At 46.9% G+C, this 20,480-nt stretch overlaps 1 protein-coding gene across 20 annotated transcripts in view; it reads right to left on the reverse strand.

The window, feature by feature from the left end:
• Dnm1 (dynamin 1) overlaps positions 1-20,480 on the reverse strand; it is a 64,824-nt gene that overhangs the window by 19,459 nt on the left and 24,885 nt on the right. For 15 of the 20 annotated variants that reach the window (XM_045141952.1, XM_045141950.1, XM_004671613.3 and 12 more), the window contains exons 11-12: positions 9,675-9,761; positions 119-189 (exon numbers count right to left, since the gene is read on the reverse strand). In XM_045141952.1, coding sequence (XP_044997887.1) covers positions 119-189; positions 9,675-9,761 — 158 coding nt within the window. Of the gene's footprint in view, positions 1-118; positions 190-9,674; positions 9,762-18,875; positions 19,015-20,480 lie in introns of all 20 variants that reach the window. The other 5 variants (XM_045141951.1, XM_004671614.3, XM_045141948.1 and 2 more) reach the window with 1 other exon arrangement.

Here is a 20,480-nt window from a genome sequence, read left to right on the forward strand (position 1 = left end):
AACCTGGCAGGACTGGACTCTACATACACACATGTATGCACAAGTGTGCATGTGTACGTGCACGTGCACGTGTGCAGACACACATGTGGGGTCACTTCACTGAGCTGGGGGCACTCACTTGGCAAAGCCTATGAAGTCTTCATGGTTGGTGTTCATGTAAGCCAGCTCAATGTCGATGAGGAGCATGACCTTCGCGGGTACACAGGTCCGTGAGCCAATGGAAAAGACACCACAAAGTTTAAAAATGTAGGACAAGCAGTGAAAAGGACAGGCCACTGTTACAGGAACATGACTGAAACTCATAAACACCATGTTGAGAGAAAGACAGTGAACTCCCCTAAGAGTCTGGCATAAAATATTGCATGATTCCATTGATAATGGTCAAACGAAGCAGTCGCATTAGAGTATTGAGATTGGAGCTGCAAAAGATTATGGGGGTATGGGCTGGAGAGAGGGCTCACTCAGTGAAGTTCTTGCCACACAAACGTGAGGATCCCCAGCACCCATGTAAATGCTGGGTGGGTGGGACAGCCTACCTGCATTTCCACTGTTCAAGGGTACAGAGACTGTGGCTCTTTAGGGCAAGCTGGCTAGCACTCGTAGCTAGGTGAGGAAGCTCTGGGTTCACGTGAGAAATCCTGCCTCGGTAAATAACGTGGAGAGTGATGGAGGAAGACACCCAATGTAAACTTCTGCTCTCCACGTGCACACACATGTGCATGTGCACCTGCGATACGCGCAAATGCATACTATACATACACATGGCTTTGAAAAGCGAGGGGTTTGGGGTGAGGAACCTTCCTTTTGTTTGCCGAACTGGTGGGTGCATAGGTGCATATGTTTGTTTCAAACTGTGTATTTAAAAGGAGTTTATTTTATTGTGTGTAAATTATATCTGAATAAAATGACTTAAAAAAGAATAAAGAGAAGATGCTGCACAGCAAAAAAAAAAAAAAAAGTAGGACAAGGGCAAAAATACTTGCGGCACCTATAGAAAGTTTGTATCCTTAATAACTTAAAATGTAAGGACTGGAGAGATGGCTGAGTGGTTGAAGGTGCTTCTTTGCAAAGCCTGACAGCTATGGTTCAAATCTCCAGCACCCACATAAAGCCAGACATGCTAAGTGGTACATGTGTCTGCAGTTTTCTTACAGTGGCAGAAGGCTCTGGCATGCTCATATGTTCTCTTTCTCAAATAAATTCTCTCTCTCTCTCTCTCTCGCTCTCTTTTTTTTTTTTTTTTTTTTTTTTTTAGTTTTTCAAGGTAGGGTCTCACTCTGGTCCAGGCTGGCCTGGAATTCACTATGTAGTCTCAGTGTGGCCTTGAACTCACGGCAATCCTTCTACCTCTGCCTCCCAAGTGCTGGGATTAAAGGTGTTCAACACCACACCTAGCTTTATTTATCTTTTTAAAATAGTTTTTTATATTTTTATTTATTTATTTGCAAGCAAAGAGACACAGAGCGATTAGGTACGTCAGGGCCTTTTGCCACTGCAAATGAACTCCAGACACATCCGCCACTTTACGCATCTGGCTTAATGGGGGTCCTGGAGAATTAAACCCAGGCTGTCAGGCTTTGCAAGCAAGTGGCTTTAACCATTGACCCATCTCTCTAGGCACTAAATAAATTTTATATATAAAAAAATTTTCCCTACAAACTGGGTGTGATGGTGCATGTCTTTAACCCCAGCACTTGGGAGGCAGAGGGTAGGAGGATCACCGTGAGTTTGTGGGCTAGAGTGAGACCCTATCTCAAAAAAACAAACAAAGGGCTGGACAGATGGCTTAGCGATTAAGGCACTTGCCTGCGAAGTCAAAGGACCCAGGCTCAATTCCCCAGGACCCACATAAACCAGATACACAAAGTGGTACATGCATCTGGAATTTTTTTTATAGCAGCTGAAGGCCCTGGTGCACCCATTCTCTCTCTCTCTCTCTTTCTCTGTGTCTCTCTCTCTCCCCATTTCTCCCTCTCTCTCTGTCAAATAAATAAAATTTTTTTAAAAAGAAATGAAAATTAATTAAAAAACAAAACCAAAAAATTCTTACATTAGTAAGTGAAAGACCAAACAGACACAAATCAATGGAAGAAATATAATAAAAACATGTTAAAAATGATCACCTTCAGGCTACAGAGAACTTGACACTAAACCAGACTGCCAACAAGCCTGCCACGGCTTAGGGAACATTGTGGGAGAGGGGACACAAAGACTGTAAGAGCCACTGAGTGGGCAGGAATACCCTGAGAAACAGTCCCCTTGCCACTCCACAGGAACTGACTGAAGGCCTTCATGACCCACAGTGAACAGCATAATCCCACTGAGGAGGTCCCTCACAGGAACTGGGGCAAGGTAATAAAAGGGTATAACCTGTTATAATTTGTATAAAACAAAATGAAAATGAAAATTAAATTTAAAAAAGAGAAAAAACCTCAAACATTGCTTACTTTCTTTTTTTAAATTTTTCTCAATTTTTATTAACATTTTCCACGATTATAAAAAATATCCCATGATAATACCGTTCCCCCCCCCACTTTCCCCTTTGAAATCCCATTCTCCACCATATCCCCTCCCATCTCAATCATTCTACTTACATATATACAATACCAACCTATTAAGTACCCTCATTGATAAAGAAATCTAAATTAGAGCCAGGTGTGGTGGCACATGCCTTTAATCACAGCACTTGGGAGGCAGAGGTAGGAGGACCGCCTTGAATTCAAGGCCACCCTAAGACTACCTAGTTTATTTCAGGTTAGCCTGAGGTACAGTGAAACCCTACCTCAAAAAAAGGTGGGGGGGGGGGCTGGAGAGATGGTTTAGCAGTTAAGCAATTGCCTGTGAATCCTAAGGACCCTGGTTTGAGGCTTGATTCCCCAGGACCCACGTTAGCCAGATGCACAAGGGTGCGCACGTGTCTGGAATCGTTTGCAGTGGCTGGAGGCCCTGGCGCCCATTCTCTCTTTCTCTCTATCTGCCTCTTTCTCTCTCTGTCTGTTGTTCTCAAATAAATAAAAATAAACAAAAAAAATCTAAGTTATCACAATGTGTTCCTTTTTGAATCATCAAAAATATTGCCTCACCGACCAGGGTGGGCCCAACTATAGGGACCCGAGGTAGGGTCTCACTCTAGCCCAGGCTGATCTGGAATTCACTATGTAGTTTCAGGGTACCCTCGAACTCAAGGCCATCCTCCTACTTCTGCCTTCTGAGTGCTGGTATTAAAGGCATGCACCACCATGTCTGGCTTTTTTTTCTCTCTCTCTTTTTTTTTTTTTTTTTGGTTAATGTGACAGAGGGAGAGAGAATTGGCACACTAGGGCCTCCAGCCACTGTAATCAAACTCCAGATATGTGCGCCATCCTGTGCGCATGTGCACCCTTGCATCACCTCGTGTGTCTGGCTTACATGGGTCCTGGACAGTGGAATATGGGTCCTTAGGCTTAGCAGACAAGCGTCTTAACTGCTGAGCCATCTCTCTAGCCCTCATACACTCTTGGTTAAAGCATATTTTTTCTTTTTTTTGGAGAGTGCTGATGATGGAGCCCAGTTACTCAACATAGGCAAGTGCTCTATCACTGATCCACAACCTCAAGTTGAGGAGAATAAATTAGTATAACTTTCTACAGACAATTAAAAAAAACTTTTAAAAAATTTATTTGCAAGCACTGTAGGGGAGGAGGGGGGGGCAGGAGGGGAATTGGGAAGGCCCTAGGGCTTCCTGCCACTACAAACAAACTCCAGAAGCATACTCCACTTTGTGCATGTGGCTTTACATGGGCACTGGTGAATTGAATCTGAGCCTTTAGCTTTGCAAACAAGCGTCTAAACCACTGAGCCATCTCTCCAGCCCTTCTAGAGGCAATCTGATGATAGGAAGCGACATGGAGAGGAACACGCTCCCTTCTAGAATTCTGTTTCACAGATAAACTCATGAAATAATCAAAGATTTAGGAATAAGAATGTCCACAGTAGTATAGGCTTTTTTAGTCTGTTTTGCTTTAAGTATTTTTATTTATTTATTTGCAAGGGTGGGGAGAGAGAAAGAGAATATGTGCCATGCAAATGAACTCCAGATGCATGTGCCATTTTGTGCATCTGGCTTTGCAACTGGGTGCTGGGGAATTGAACCCAGGGCTAATAGGCTTTACAAGTAAGCTTTAGCTGCTGAGCCATATCTACAGCCCTATTTTATTTATTTATTTGGTTTTTCGAGGTAGGGTCTCACTCTAGCTCAGGCTGACCTGGAATTCACTATGCAGTCTCAGGGTGGCCTCGAACTCATGGCAATCCTCCTACTTCTGCCTCCCGAGTGCTGGGATTAAAGGCATGCACCACCATGCCTGGCTATTTATTTTTGAGATAGGGTATTAATGTTTGTTGTCCAGGCTGGCCTTGACCTTCTGGGCTGAAGCAATCCTCCTGCCTCAGTCTCTCCAGTAGCTGGGATAATAGTCTCATGTAACCCAGCTTGGCTGCAGGATAATTTGTAATGAAAAAGTTTGGAAACAAGTCAATTGCCATCAAAAAGTGAATTAGGAAGCTGGCCATGGTGGCGCACACCTTTAATCCCAGCACTTGGGAGGCAGAAGTAGGAGGACGGTCTTGAGCTCAAGGCCACCCTGAGACTACATAGTGAATTCCAGGTCAGCCTGGGCTAGAGTGGGACCCTACAGAAAAAAAAAAAAAAAAAAAAAAAGTGAATTAAGGAGCTCAGATTAAAGGCACTTGCTTGAGTTTGATTCACCAGTACCCTTGTAAAGTCAGATGTACAAAGTGTCACGTGTGTCTGGAGTTCATTTAAAGTGGCAAGAGGCCCTGGCACATTCATTCTCTCTTCTCAAATATTTTAAAATATATTTTAAAATAATATTTTAAAAAACATAAACTACTCCAGAGGCAGAGGTCAGAGAACCACTGTGAGTTCAAGGCCAGCCTGAGACTACACAGTAAATTGCAGATCAGCCTGGTCCAGAGTGAGACCACTACCTTGAAAAACCAAAAAAGAAAAAATAAAAGCCAGGTGTGGTGGTGCATGCCTTTAATCCCAGCACTTGGGAGGCAGAGGTAGGAGGATCACCATGAGTTCGAGGCCACCCTGAGACTCCATAATGAATTGCAGGTCAGCCTGGGCCATAGTGAGATCCTACCTCAAAAAACCAAAATAAAAATAAAAATAAAAAAAGTGTTAACTAGATTATGGTGATGCCTCCACAATAAAACCTTCTGTAGGTGTTCAAAAGAGTAATGAAGCCGGGCGTGGTGGCGCACGCCTTTAATCCCAGCACTCGGGAGGCAGAGGTAGGAGGATCGCCGTGAGTTCAAGGCCACCCTGAGACTACAGAGTTAATTCCAGGTCAGCCTGGACCAGAGTGAGACCCTACCTCGAAAAACAAAAAAAAAAAAAACACAAAAAAACAAAAGAGTAATGAAAGTGTCTAGGTTGTAAAAGGGGAGACTCCTACCCTAAAAATGATGAAGTGGGAAGGGGATATGTACTTGAATCTTTTGTTCTGTGTATGTGTATGTGTGCATTTATTGTGAGTGCAGGGTGTGTGAGTGTGTGTGTTGGTTTGAAAGCAAACACTCCCATAGTCTCAAGTGCTTTTAAAAAACATTTTATTTATTTATTTATGAGAGAGAAGAGAGAGAATAGGTGCACCAGGGCATCCAGCCACTGCAAACCCCAGATACATGAGCCATCTTGTGCATCTGGCTTTATGTGGGTACTGGAGAAATGAACTAGGGTCCTTTGGTGCTTTACCAGCAAGCACCTTAACCATTAAGCCATCTCTCCAGCCCTCAGGTGTTTTTTGTTTTGTTTTTGTCTTTGGAAGTAAGGTGAACTGGAATTCACTATGTAGTCTCAGGGTAGCCTTGAACTCAGCAATCCTCCTACCTCTGCCTCCCAAGTGCTGGGATTAAAGGCATGCACTGCCATGCCAGGGCCTCAGGTGTTTTTTTTTTTAATATTTATTTTTATTTACTTATTAGTGACAGAGAGAGAGAGAATGGGCACTGTAGCGCTTCCAGCCACTGCAAACGAACTCCAGACACAGGCAGCACCATGTGCATCGGGCTTACGTGGGACCTGGAGAATAGAACCTAGATCCTTAGGCTCCGCAGGCATGCGCCTTAACCACTAACCCAGCCCCCTCAGGTGTTTTTGATTAAGCTTTCTCCTCAGAGTGTTTGAGAAGGGAAGCCTTGCTATATGTGTGTTCCTGGAGGCTGACCTTGGAATTGATTAGTCCAACCCTACTCTGTGTTTAGAGCCACTTTGTGCTTATTCTATTCTCTTGTTCTTTCTCTACTGGGGATGTGTGAGGAAGTGAGACAGTCGCCTCCGCCATAATGAAACTCCGCTTTGAAACTGTAAGCTCAAAGAAACCCCTTTCCTTCTATGAACAGATTCTGGTTAGGTGTTTTGTCCCAACGATGAGCAGGTAACTGCAACAGTGTGTGCGTGTGCGTAGGTGGGAGGCCACCTAAGGTGTCATTCCTCATGCACCAATCACTTTTTTTTTCCTGAGGCAGGGTCTCACTCTAGCTCAGGCTGACCTGGAATTCACAATGTAGTCTCAGGGTGGCCTCGAACTCATGGCAATCCTCCTACCTCTGCCTCCCAAATGCTGGGATTAAAGGCATGTACTACCATGCCTGGCTTTCTGTCCACTTTTTAAAAATTGTTAGTTAGTTTCTTTCTTTTTTTTTGAGGTAGAGTCTCCCTCTAGCCCAGGCTGACCTGGAATTTACTATGTAGTCTCAGGCTGGCTTTGAACTCACAGTGATCCTCCTACCTCTGTATCTCAAGTGCTGGGATTAAAGGTGTGAGCCACCACACTTGGCTCTTAGAATTTTTAAAAAATATTTATTTACTTATTTAAGGGGGAGCAGATACAAAAAGAAAGGGCATGCGGGGTCTTTAGCCACTGCAAACAAATTCCAGATGCATGTGCTACCTTGTGCATCTGGCTTATGTGGGTACTGGGGAACCAAACCTGGGTCCTTAGGCTTCACAGCAAATGTCTTAACCACTAAGCCATCTCTCCAGCCCTTTGTCCAGTTTTCTCTAAAAAAGGTGATTTATTTGTAAGCAGATAGAGAAAAGATAGACAGGCACAGAGAATGGATGAGTCAAGGCCTATAACCACTGCAAATGACCTCCGTGCAGTACATGGGTACTGGGGAATTGAACTGGAGTTGTTAGGCTCTGTAGGCAAGGGCCTTAACTGCTGAGCTATCTCTCCAGCCCCTCCACTTTTTTGTTGTTGTTTATTTTTTCAACATAAAGTCTCACTCTAGCTCAGGCTAGACTCACAGCATCCTTCTACCTCTGCCTCCCAAGGTCTGGGATTAAAGGCATGTGCCACCATGCCTGGCTTTTCCATCCACTTTTTAAAATTTTTTTTTAAATTTATTAGTTTTCTTTTCAGCAAATACAGGCAGTTTGGTACCATTGTTTAGGCTCATCCATGACCTACCCCTTCCCAATGGCCCCTCCTTGTTGATGTAAATGGTTCGTGCATTGTGGAGTTAGTCCACAGTTATTGCTACGATAAATGTCTCTGCATACCATGACCCAACATGTGACTCTGACATTCTTTCCTCCCCCTCTTCCGCAAAATTTCCCTGAGTCATGTTGGGCTCATTTTTGGTCTGCTTCAGTGATGAGGTGACTTTTTTTTATCTTTTTGAGGTAGGGTATCACTCTGGGTCAGGCTGGCCTGAAACTAACTATGTAGTCTCATGCTGGCCTCGAACTCATGGCGATCCTCCTAACCTCTGCCTCCTGAATGCTGGGATTAAAGGCGGGCGTCACCACGCCTGGCTTCCACTTTTATTTTGATTTTTTTTGACACAGTCACTGGTTTGGTTGGGAGAGGGTGTGAGTAGGAGCTGGGAGGAGGGCTGGGCAGTGGCACAGTCCTGCTGATCGTGTGGGAGGGTATGGGTAAGGGTGAACAGCAGGAAGCTGACTTGTAATTTGACCACTTCTATACCGACTGAATGTTCTTAGTTTGGTTTTTTGAGACAGGGTCTCTCTGTGTGGCCCAGTCTGGCCTCAACCTTGTGATCCTCCCACCTTACCTCTTAGGCAGCTACAATTATAGGTGTAGGTGATGGCATCTGACACAGGATTTTACAATATGGTAATGTCAGGCTGGAGAGATGGCTTAGCAGTTAAGGCACTCGCCTGTGAAGCCTAACGACTCATGTTCCACTCTCCAGGCCCCACATAAGCCAGACATACAGGCAGTGCCAGTGTGCAAGATTGCACGTGCACACAAGATGGCACGCACATCTGAAGTTCAATTGTAGTTACTGAAGGCCCTGGCAAAACAATTTTCTCTCTGATAATTTTTTTTTTTTTTTTAAGGTAGGGTCTCACTCTGGCTCAGGCTGACCTGGAATTCACTTTGTAGTCTCAGGGTGGCCTTGAACTCACAGCAATCCTCCTATCTCTGCCTCTCGAGTGCTGGGATTAAAGGCATGCCCCATGATGCCCGGCAAAAAAAAAAAAAAAAAAAATTAAGATTAAAATTTGGTATTGTCAACAAAAATGCCAACAAATGGAGATGCCACCGTGGAGAAGTACAGGGATAGGAGCAGGAGCCCAGCAGAGAGTACAAGCAGAGGGGACGACACAGCCAAGCAAGAAGAGCATCCTTTCAGCTTCCAGAGGTCCAGGCTAGGCCCTGCACATTTCTGCTCTTCTAGGCCCAGAAACAGCATTTGGTGAGTTTGTGAACAGATATGTAGTTGATGAATGGTAAGGTTAATAGGGATGGGTCAGGCGTGGTGGCGCACTCCTTTAATCCCAGCACTTGGGAGGCAGAGGTAGGAGGATCGCCATGAGTTCGAGGCCACCCTGAGACTACATAGTGAATATAGTGAATTCCAGGTCAGCCTATGCTAGAGGAAGACCCTATCTTGGAAAAAGAAAAGAAGAAGAAGAAGAAAAAACAAGAGGGGTGGTTAATGGGTGGTGTAAAGTTAGCCAGAGAAACAGTAATAAAGGCCCCAAGAGAGATGAACACGATAGACTAGGAAATTTTGAAAAATCCAGACTAACAAAGAGGAACACAGGGCTGGCCATACAGCTTAGGTGACAGAGTGCTTGCCTAGCCTGCATGTTTGATCCTCAGTATCACCTTAAAAACAACAACAACAAAAAAAAAAAAACCCAAAAACAAACAAACAAAATGGCTGGAGAGATGGCTTAGCAGTTAAGGCACTTGCCTACAATCCCAAACGACTTTGATTCAATTCCCAAATACCCAGGTAAGCCAGAAGCACAAGGGGGACATGCATCTGGAGTTTGTTTGCAATAGCTAGAGGCCCCGGCATGCCCATTCTCTCTCTCTCTTTCTCTCCCTGCTTGCAAATAAATAAACAAATAAAAGAATAAATGGGGCTGGGCATGGTGGCGCACACCTTTCATCCCAGCACTCGGGAGGCAGAGGTAGGTGGATCGCTGTGAGTTCGAGGTCACCCTGAGACTATATAGTGAATTCCAGGTCAGCCTGGGCTAGAGTGAGACCCTACCTCAGAAAAACAAAAAGACAAAAAAAAGTGGTACCCTTTATGTCATGTGTGTTTTACCACAATAAGAAAAGCAAGAATAGAAAGTTAGTATCAGAAGAAAAGGAAGTTGGAGATCACGGACTCACCTGTTCCTTGGTTCGACCCTCTCGCTCCCGGATGTGAGTGGTCACGATGCGCTCCATCTCCTCCCGAAGCCGTGGGTACTGCTGGAGCTGGGAAGGGCGGGAGGGGAGAGAGCCAAGTACACACAGGGCCTACCCAGAGGGCACCCAAACCCCACCCAAGTCCAGAGACCCAGGGGCGTGGGGTGGGAGGAATGCGTGGGAAGCCTGCAAGGTGGGGGAGAGCGCCCTGGGGCCCCAGGAAGCTGATGGCACCAAGCCATGGCCACCCCTTTTCCCCAAGTGTGGCTTCCAAATGGCAATTCAAGGGTCTTCCTGGTTCCAGACCCTCTTACTGGCCCACTTGGGCAACTTCAGTGCCGAAGAGGCCAGAGGGAGAAATAATGAGGAAACCAGGATGCTGGGGACTGATGTCTTGGAGACTGACCTGGCAGATGGTGGCCTTTGGGGGAGCCCTTAGCTCCCAGGTATTCACTGACTCTGAGCGCTGCCCCTTGCCTTCCTAAAGGCTTGGAGTGACAGCCAGGGGACAGACAACCTTTAGAATCCTGTCCAGAAGGAACTGGGGTAGGGCAGGGCCCATGGTGCCAGTTGGCCTCCTGAGTCAGGCTGGGGACAGGCAATGCTCCTTGTCAGAGCCAGGGGGAGGAGGAGCGGCAGGGGACAAACCAGCAGTCACAACAATGGACATGCAGAAGTCGCAGGCACAGGCATGCAAGGGAGAAGGTAGCATGCGGATTGGTGGGTGCTAGCAGCATGAGCAGTACCCCGCGGGGGGCCTGGCTGGGCCCTGGGCCCTCTTTAGAATCCACCCAGTTCTGCCTCCCTTTGCATGCCTCTGCCGTCATCATCCCCAGCCATCCGAGCTGGCTGGCCAGGTTGCTGCTACAGAGGTCTCTTGGGGCAGGAGTTCAACAGCACCCATTTTACTCCTTATGTAACTAAGGATGACCTCGAACTCCTGGGAACCCTTGCTTTCTGCTCAGCCATGTTTTGGACAAGCTTCTGTCAGATTACACCTCTTCCAGAAAGTCTGTCCAGACTGACCTCTGAGAGCTGAGTTAGAAGCCTGCCTTTTCTAGCCCTCAGCGTCCCTCATTCATCTGGGCAGTCATTGTCTCCAGGGAGTATGGTGGGGCTGGGCACCACCAGAGCTCAGAGGACATGTTGAAAGAATGAGGGAATGAATGAAGGATGAAAGTCTTTGTTCTCTTTGCCCAGGGCGAGCAGGCACAGAGTCCTTAACCTGCTGGCATGTGATTGGCTCTTCCTCAGGGATGGGGGCCTCACTGAGCTTCTGACAGTGGAGCCCACACTCACACACTGGGTACTCCAGTCTCCACTGACTACCTTCCCGGTGCTGGGCCAGGACCCTCAGGAGGGTCCTAGGCAAACAGATCCAAATGGCACAGCTAGGGGCAAGGCCGTGGGGAGTGGCAGGAGGATGGGGAAGAAAGCAGAGCTCTGGACCCAATCCCAGGCAAGGCTGACTTGAGACACGCCTACATCCCACCATCCTGTGGCTATGCCAAGGGTGTGGCCGAGGCAGCAGAGCGCAAAGGGACCTGGGAGGACCAGCCGGAGACCAGGGCATTTCTAAGTTGAAGAGATCTCTGAGTCTAGGCCTGAGTCACAGCCACCAACCAGGCCTTTGAGGTGGTCCCAAGGCCCCCTCCCAGGGCAGGGGTGGGGGCAGGGGGCAACAAGGAGGGGAGGAGGGAGCAATTTGCCAAAGAGCATGACCAGTTCCCGCACTAAGAGCCTGGATGTTACGCTTCTCAAGACTTCCACATGTCACGCACGGACAGGGCAGCCTCAGCCCCTTGGAGAGCTTCTGTTCCTTTGAGCATCTTTTTCCGTTCTGGCTGCCTCTGAGCATTTCCAGGACTTTTAGCCAGTTTTTGAAATGGAAAATTTCTCTTAGTCAGTGGCTGTGTGTGGTAGCAAGCCTGGAGCCCACGGGTTTAGTGGTTGGGGATGCAACCGCTGGAGGGACAAGGCGCTGGATCCAAAGCCAATTCTCTGCTTTTTTAGTTTTGTTTTTCAAGGTAGGGTCTCACTCTAGCCCAGGCTGACCTAGAATTCACTATGTAGTCTCAGGGTGGTCTTGAACTCACGGTCATTCTCCTACCTCTGTCTCCTGAGTGAGTGCTGGGATTAGAGGCGTGTGCCACCATGCCCGGCAAAGCAGATTCTCTTTATTTATTTATTTATTTAGGTAGGGTCTCACTCTAGCTCAGGCTAATCTGGAATTCACTATGTAGTCTCAGGGTGGCCTCAAACTCATGGTGATCTTCCTACCTCTGCCTCTCGAGTACAGGGATTAAAGGCATGTGCCACCATGCCCAGCAAAGCAGATTATTATTTTTTTTGACATGAGTCAACCTGAGTTTGATTCCCAGTACCCACATAAAGCCAGATGCACAAAGTAGCACATGCATCTGGAATTCATTTGCAGTGGCTAGAAGCTCTGGCACACTCATTCTCTCTGTCTACCTCTCTTCTGTCTTATCTGCTTACAAGTAAATAAATAAACTTTGTAAAGGAAAACTTTGATATTAAACAAGAATAGATTTGCCTTTTAATGGACAATAGTTATTTTTCTTTATATGGCAAAATTCACCTAATGCAGTCTTTTTGCTTTTCTCCCCAAGTTTTCCAAGCTTAGTAAGACCCTCCTGCTAGACTTTTTTTCCATATCTACACAAAATTCAGAATTTAATGCTGGGCACAGGATCTTCTTAATAACCCTAAAGTGCAAAGCACTTTCTGCTCGTCTGATACACAGAGGGAGGGATGCCCAGAGTGAGGCCTAGTGGCTTTTTAAAGAGAATCTGCTTTGCTCAGCATGGTGGCACATGCCTTTAATCCCAGCATTTAGGAGGCAGAGGTAGGAGAATTGCCATGAGTTCGAGGCCAGCCTGAGACTATACAGTGAATTCCAGGTCAGCCTAGACTAGAGCAAGATCTACCTCAAAAAGAAAAATAAAATTCTTATTTATTTATTTGAAAGAGAGAAAGAGATAGATAGATAGACTGAGAGAGAGGAGACAGAGAGAGAGAGAGAGAGAGAAAGAATGAGCACACCAGGGCCTCTAGCCACTGCAAAGGAGCTCCAGACACATGTGCCACCTTGTGAATCTGGCTTTACGTGGGTCCTGGGGATTCAATGTAGGTCCCTTGGCTTTGTAGGCAAGTGCCTTAACCATTAAGCCATCTCTCCAACCCTTGACCAATTTTTCTATTCACAAAAATCATCCAGATAAAAGTAAAAGGCTTAAATGACTAAATTTTATGAAATAGAAATAAAGACATTCCTATATTTCTTTCCCTCATTCAAACATTGAAGGTGCTTATAAAGTCTACCAGCCTGGGTTGATCCCTTAGCAGTCACATAAACCCCAACAAGCATTTATTTGCAGCAGCAAGATGATCCTGGCATGCACACACGCGCGTGCGCGCGCACACACACACACCTACATACACACATACACACACAAAGTCAGGCGTGGTGGCGCACACCTTTAATCCCAGCTCTCGGGAGGCAGAGGTAGGAGGATCGCCGTGAGTTTAAGGCCACCCTGAGACTGCATAGTGAATTCCAGGTCAGTCTGAGCTAGAGTGAGACCCTAACTCGAAAAAACAAGACAAAACAAAAAAAAATTAGGAAAAATGGCTGGAGAGATGGCTCAATTAGATTAAAGGCACTTTCTGGCAAAGCCTGATGGCCTGGATTCAATTCCTCAGTACCCACACAAAGTGGTGCATGTATCTGGAGTTCATTTGCGGTGGCAGGAGGTCCTAGCATGCTCATTCTCTCAAGCAAATAAATATATTTTTAATATTTTATTTTTTATTTATTTATTAGAGAGAGAGAGAATAGGCACTCTGCAGCCTCTTGCCACCGCAAATGAACTCCAGATGCATGTGCCATCATGTGCATATGGCTTATGTGGGATCTGGAGAATCAACCCTGGATCCTTAGGCATCACAGGCAAGTGCCTTAGCCACTAAGCAATCTCTCCAGCCCTAAATATATTTTAAATATATTAAAAGACAGCAGGCATGGAGGTGCATGCCTCTAATCCCAGCACTTAGGAGGCAGAGATAGGAGGAATGATGTGAGTTCGAAGCCACTCTGAGACTACATAGTGAATTCCAGGTCAGCCTGGGTTAGAGTGAGGCCCTACCTTGAAAAACAAAAAAACAAAATAATAATAATAAATAAAATAAAACAATAGTTAAAGGTATAAAGGGAATAGAAAGAAGAGAAGGGGGACCTAATAGGATGGTATTATTGTATGTATGTAAGTAGAAGAACGGATTAATGGGGGTGAAAAGGCCTAAATGATGTCAGGGGAAGAGACTGAGTAAAGGAAAGGTGGAGGGAGGGCTAATCAAAATCTAAGAAGATATAAATAAATGATATGGAAACCTACTTTTTAAGACAATGGAACACTCAGGAGCCATAGATTGTTACTAGAAAATTTTCAGTGCCAGGGATGGGATACCTTCCAGTGAGTTGTTGGCCAGGGAGGCTCCTGATGCCCCCAAAACATTACAGGCCATTGCCGAGGCCCTTGGTTTCCCACCAAGAATAGATGGTAAGACCCTATTGACCCTATTGCTGAAGACTCCACATACTTGGGCTGCAAGGTCACTGAGAAATCCTGCTGGAACTGAGCTGAAAACCTCCTCCATGTAGACCAGCAGGCAGAAAGCTGGAAAAAGCCACACTGCATGAAGTTCAGTGGGAGAGAGAGAAATCACCAGTGAAGATAATCAACAGTGGACAATGCAAGCCTTATATTTGGCCAACCAGGCCAAATGAGCCAACAGGTGAAAAAGTGGCATGTCTGCTATGGGGGAAACCAACTGTCCTCTAATTGGACTGGAGGCCCGCTCCATGGGGAAACACATCCCTGATACTGAAAACCTACAACAGGGTCATGAGCCCTAGGGGTGTAACATCTGCTGATGTCTGGCTAAATGTATATACTATTCTCATCAAACTGCACAGTAAGCACTTCTCTTAATGTTCATACCCATATATTAATGCTACTCTCACTTTTTCACTAGAGAACTTCCTCCTTTCAGATGACAGTGACCTTGGGATGACTCAGAGGCATTATGGAGCTGAGAAGAAGTAACAGAGGAGTGCTCAGCACTGTAATATCTCTAACACACCTTCCAAGGCTCAGGGTCCATTGTGGAAGAGGTGGAGGAAAGAATGTAAGAGCCAAAGGAAGGGTAGGACTCCTTACAACGTGCTACCCCCAGACACAAGATAGCCTGGATATTCGTGACCTCACAGTGCCTGACACTCCCTGCAAAAGACTATCATAATAGGAGGAAAAGATGATGACATCAAAATAAAAGAGAGACTGAGAGGAGAAGGGGATATGATAGAGAGTGGAGTTTCAAAGGGGAAAGTGGGGGAAGGGAGGGAATTACCATGGGATATTGTTCATGGAAGTTGTTAATTATTAAAAAAAATAAGAAAAACAGAAAAAAAATAAAAATAAATAGGTAGAGCCGGATGTGGTGATGCATACCTTTAACTCCAGCACTCAGGAGGCTGAAGTAGGAGGATTGCTGTGAGTTCAAGGCCACCGTGAGACTACAGAGTGAATTCTAGGTCAGCCTGGACTAGAGTGAAACACTACCTCAAAAATAAATAAATAAAATACTTAAAAAACAAACAAACTATAGCCAGATGTGGTGGTACACACCTTTAATCCCAGCATTCGGGAGGCAGAGGCAGGAGGATCACCATGAATTTGAGGCCACCTTGAGACTACATAGTCCAGATCAGCCTGGGCTAGAGAGAGACCCTAACTCAAAACAAACAAACAAAAAAGTTAGAGATGTGGTAAATATGACTTTGGAATTTTATCATCCAATTTATATTAATTTTTCCCCCCAAATGCTGTATACATTGTTTTCTGAAGCCTCCCCCACCCCGCCATTATATTATGAAGGAACATGTGACTAGAAATAAATATGCTTTGTTTCTTGGGAAGAGTTGTTATTTTGAGCTAGGGTCTCCTGTAGTGCAGGCTGGCCTTGAATTCACTATGTAGCCAAAGATGACCTTGAACTGATCCTCCTGCCTCCACCTCCCAAGGGCTGCGACTAGAGGTGTGAGCCACCATGCTTAGCTAGCTCCTGGCTCGCAGCAGCTGCCCTCTTCCTCTTCCCTGTCTCTCTACTACTCTGCCTATTATTGATTGTCCTCCTGATGGGCAGCTGGATTGCTCTCAAAGTTTCACCATTTACAATGACCACTTTCCTTTTGGAATGCAATTCAGCAAAGTGTTCTAAGGCTTTTAAATGGTCATGTCTAAGTAGTCAAATCTTCTAGGAATCTATCCTAAGAAAAATATCCTAGAGGAAGAAAAATAATGCATCTTTATGTAAGTATTGAAAACTCAGAAATGATCTAAATGTTTGGCAGCAGGAAAACAGTCAGGTGAATCGCTGTAGTGCAAGCAAATGCCACTATAAAAATGCTTATGTGGGGGCTGGAGAGATGGCTTAGTGGTTAAGCGCTTGCCTGTGAAGCCTAAGGACCTCAGTTTGAGGCTCAGATTCCACACAACCCATGTTAGCCAGATGCACAAGGGAGCACACACGTCTGGAGTTCATTTGCAGCAGCTGGAGGCCCTGGTGTGCCCAATCTCTGTCTCTATCTGCCTCTTTCTCTGTCTGTTGCTCTCAAATAAATAAATAAATAAATAAATTTAGGGCTGGAGAGATAGCTTAGTGGTTAGGCACTTGCCTGTCAAGCCTAAGGATCCTGGTTTGAGGCTTGATTCCCCAGGACCCACATTAGCCAGATGCACAAGGGGCGCACGTGTCTGGAGGTCCTTTGCAGTGGCTGGAGGCCCTGGCGTGCCCATTCCCTATCTATCTATCTATCTATCTATCTATCTATCTATCTATCTATCTGCCTCTTTCTGTCTGTTGCTCTCAAATAAGTAACTAAAAATAAAAAATAAATTTAAAAAAATGCTTATATAATGCTTCCACCCAAAAATGTGTGTCATTAAGAGAAAAAGCAATATATATTCACAGTGTAAACATGGTCAATATAAGCAAAGCAATGCACAGAATGAAAGGTTGGTAGAGCTGGGGAGACGGCTCAGTGGATAAAACACTGGCCATTATTTCAGAGTGGGGACCTGACCTCAGATCCTCATCGCCCGTGTGAAAGCAGGGTGAGCCTGTAATCCCAGCACTCAGGAGGCAGAGACAGAGATGCCCTAGGCAAGCTGGCTAGCAAGACAGGCGGAATCCGTAAGCCGAGTTCAAGTGCCAGACCTCGCCTCAAGGAAATAAAGTGGTGTGCAATTGAGGAAGACACCTTCTATCAACCTCTGGCTTCCCCTCACACACAAATACATGTGCACCTACACACACGTGCCCACATGTACATACCCACACATGACTGCCCGCTATACACATCCACCCACAGATCTGTAGAGTTTGTAAGCTGAGTGGAGTGGCTCACATCTGTGACCTCAGCACTCAGGAGGCTGAGTCAGGAGGACTGCCATAAGTTCCACCCTAGCCTGGGCTATAGAATGAGACTGTCTGAAAAAAAAGGGGGGTTGCTGGAGAGATGGCTTAGTGGTTAAGGCAGTTGTCTGCAAAGCCAAAGGACTCAAAGGACCCAGGTTTGATTCCCCAGTACCCAAATAAAGCCAGATGTACAAGATGGCACATGTGTCTGGAGTTCATTTGTAATGGCTGGAGCACCCATTTTTTTTTCTCTCTCAAATAAATATATAAAAATTTAAAAAAACATATATTTTAAGAAGAACTGGAGCCAGCCATGGTTGTGCACGCTTTTAATCCCAGCACTGGGGAGTCAGAGGTAGGAGGATTGCCATGAGTTAGAGGCCACTCTGAGACTACATAGTGAATTCCCAGCAATACCCTACCTCAAAAAACTGGAAAGAAAGAAAGAAGGAAGGAAGGAAGGAGAGAGAGAGAGAGAGAGAGAGAGAGAGAGAGAGAGAGAGAGAGAGAGGGAAAGAAAGAAAGAAAGAAAGAAAGAAAGAAAAGAAAAGAAAAGAAAAGAAAAGAAAAGAAAAGAAAAGAAAAGAAAAGAAAAGAGGGAGAAAGAATGAGGCGTGGTGGCACACGCCTTTGATCCCAGCACTTGGGAGGCAGAGGTAGGATTGCTGAGGCCAGCCTGGGACTACACAGTGAGTTCCAGATCAGCCTCGGCTACAGTGAGTCCCTATCTTGAAAAGACAAACAAAAAAAGAGTTGGAGCACCCTAAGCACCTATCAACAGATTCCCGAGCACATGATCTTGCCCCCTCTTTGCAGTGGGATGCAGCCCAATGGGCTCTGCACCCACATACAAGGGGAACCCCAGAAAAGACCACCTAAGGAAGACATTGCACCTCCCACTGCCCAAGGGATCTTTTCAGACTCAGGTGAGGCCGGCTTCATCCCAGAACTTGGCTCAGCTTGTGAATTCTGTCAGAGCTCCTATAGCTAATGGGCTCCCTTGTGCACCCCTGAACCAGGCTAAAAAAAAAAATCCTTGAAATGCCCAAAAGTGAACAAATAGGAAAAAGGCATTGAAAGTTCACAGACAACTCCAAAGAGGCTGACCACATCTAACATGCATGGATTACTGCACAGTGAGCAATCCAATATGCTTTTAGGCAAATTGGTCTTGAGGTACTGGGATGGCTCCCGCACTCCAGGAAGCTCCAACCCTGGAACCCCTTCCTAAATCTGAATTCTATTCTGCTGTTCCCAAGACTGGTTACCTGTAAAATGGGAAAGGTAGTGCTCCTCACATCTTAGGAGGGGTGACAGGATTAAGTCAGCAAGTAGGGACACTTAACACCAGACACTGCCCATAGTAGCTGTTCGCTAAACAGCCATCGCCTGTCATCACCACGGTGGTCACCAGCAGCCTCACCCATGGAAAATGGGGTGCTGAGGAAGCCTGGAGTGAAGCACAGCCCTCTGGCAGGGACGAGGGTCTGGAGGGTCCACAAGCGAAGGTAGCCCCAGAGTTACAAGATGCCAGAAAATGTCAGGCCAGGGATCACCTGGCCATGCATGGGAGCTTGAGTCCCAGTGGGGAGCCAAGAGGCCATCACGTCCCGTAGGAGGAGGGTGTGGCCATAGGAGAGGGACAGCTGGGGCCCAGTCCCACCCAGGCAGCTGCCATACCTTTTCGCTACACTTTCTGATGGTGGACGTGAGCTCACTCACTACCATGTCCACACACTTGATACTGGGCTCTTTGAGCTTCTGCACCTGCTTTTTCACTGTGGCTTCAAAAGCGAGGTCAGGTGTGAAGAGGCCTGTCCTGCACCCAGGGAGGAGGAAGGGGCATAAGGAGGGGTGGCCGGGTGGACAAAAGGAGGAGGAGGAGAGGGAGTGAAAATCAAGCAGCCAGGCTCAGGGGGGTGGGTGAGGATGGCACAGGCATGGGGTGAGGGAAGACAGATTGAGAGAGAGAGAGAGAGAGAGAGAAACACCAACACAGAGAAAGAGAGAGAACAGAAGACAACATGAGCGTGGGACCTAGCCCTCCGCCACCTTTGGAGTCGCACCTGCCTGGTGCTGCCAAACATCCCCCCCAGCCCCCCAGGGCTCTGGGGGTATGGCCAGAGGTCAGGAACCAAGCCTTTGCTCTGAGAGAGCCCTTCTCAGTTTGGGGATACCCCTATGAGGCATACATTCTTCAGCGACACTAAGCTTGCCTGGTCTCTTCTGATGGCACTCTTGTCTATAACCTTGGTTTCTATATACCCCTAAGGATCTGACCCAGGCCGGGACCAGCCCACCCCATCTTGTTTAACTTTAGGCTTTCCAGAACCCCTGCATTAGCTTCACCCTGACTTGGCAGCCCAGGCTCACTCGCTACCTCCGCCAGGATGGGTTGGGCTTTGCTGCCTTCGGAGGGCTGCACTTGTGATGCAGGATGAGGCCTCCCAGAGCTTCTCCTGCCCCCCTTCCTTTCCCTTTGAGGGCTATCCCCTTGCCTCTCCTCCAAATGGGTCTGAGGGGAGCTCAAATCCAAAAGACAGAAAGAGCGAGAAGAGAGGAAAGACAGAAAGAGTAGGGGTGGCGACTGAGAGGGGCCCAGAGCAGCAGCGCGAGAGGAGGGGAAGGGAGGCTGGGGCGGAACCAATGAGCACTGGACTTGGAGCCCACAGCCTCGGCTTCCAGCCACAGCTCTGCCACTTCTCAGTGAACCTGGAGCTTCGGTTTTCCTGCTGTGAAATGGGTACCACCCTCCCTGCCCTGCCCTCCTTGTGGGGGTGGCGGGTGTTCTGTGAGACTTAATGAATGACTGGCAAGAGACAGCTGTGTCCCTGGAAGGCTGAATGTGGATGGAAGGGGAGTGGAGGCTTGAATGAGTCCTGAGGCAGAGTCAAGGGAGGATGGGGAGGATGGAGGACAGCAGGGAGACATGGTGCCTGCCAGTCCTAGGCCCCCTGCACCCCTCTGGCTGCCCTAGCTCCCACACAGCAATCCCAGGAGGTCCTGTACCTCACCTGTCCTCTGGCCAAGGCTTCCCCAAGACTCCTTCTAGAGTCCTAGAAGATGACCCCCGCCTCTGTGGGCAAAGAGGGGGCTCGGGGTCCCCTCTAACATCATCCTCTCCAAACTCTTGGTGGCTCTTAGGGTCTTGCCATCACGTATGTCTCCCTAGTGTCCACCCAGAGCTGGGGATCAGGGGATGTATAAGGTCCCTTCAGAGGACCCCCTCCCCGCCCGTCTTTGTGGTCTCCTGCCTTCCCCACCCCGCTGAGGCCTGTACATGCT

The sequence above is a fragment of the Jaculus jaculus genome, chromosome 1, assembly GCF_020740685.1.
Source record: "Jaculus jaculus isolate mJacJac1 chromosome 1, mJacJac1.mat.Y.cur, whole genome shotgun sequence".
Lineage (NCBI taxonomy): Eukaryota > Metazoa > Chordata > Mammalia > Rodentia > Dipodidae > Jaculus > Jaculus jaculus.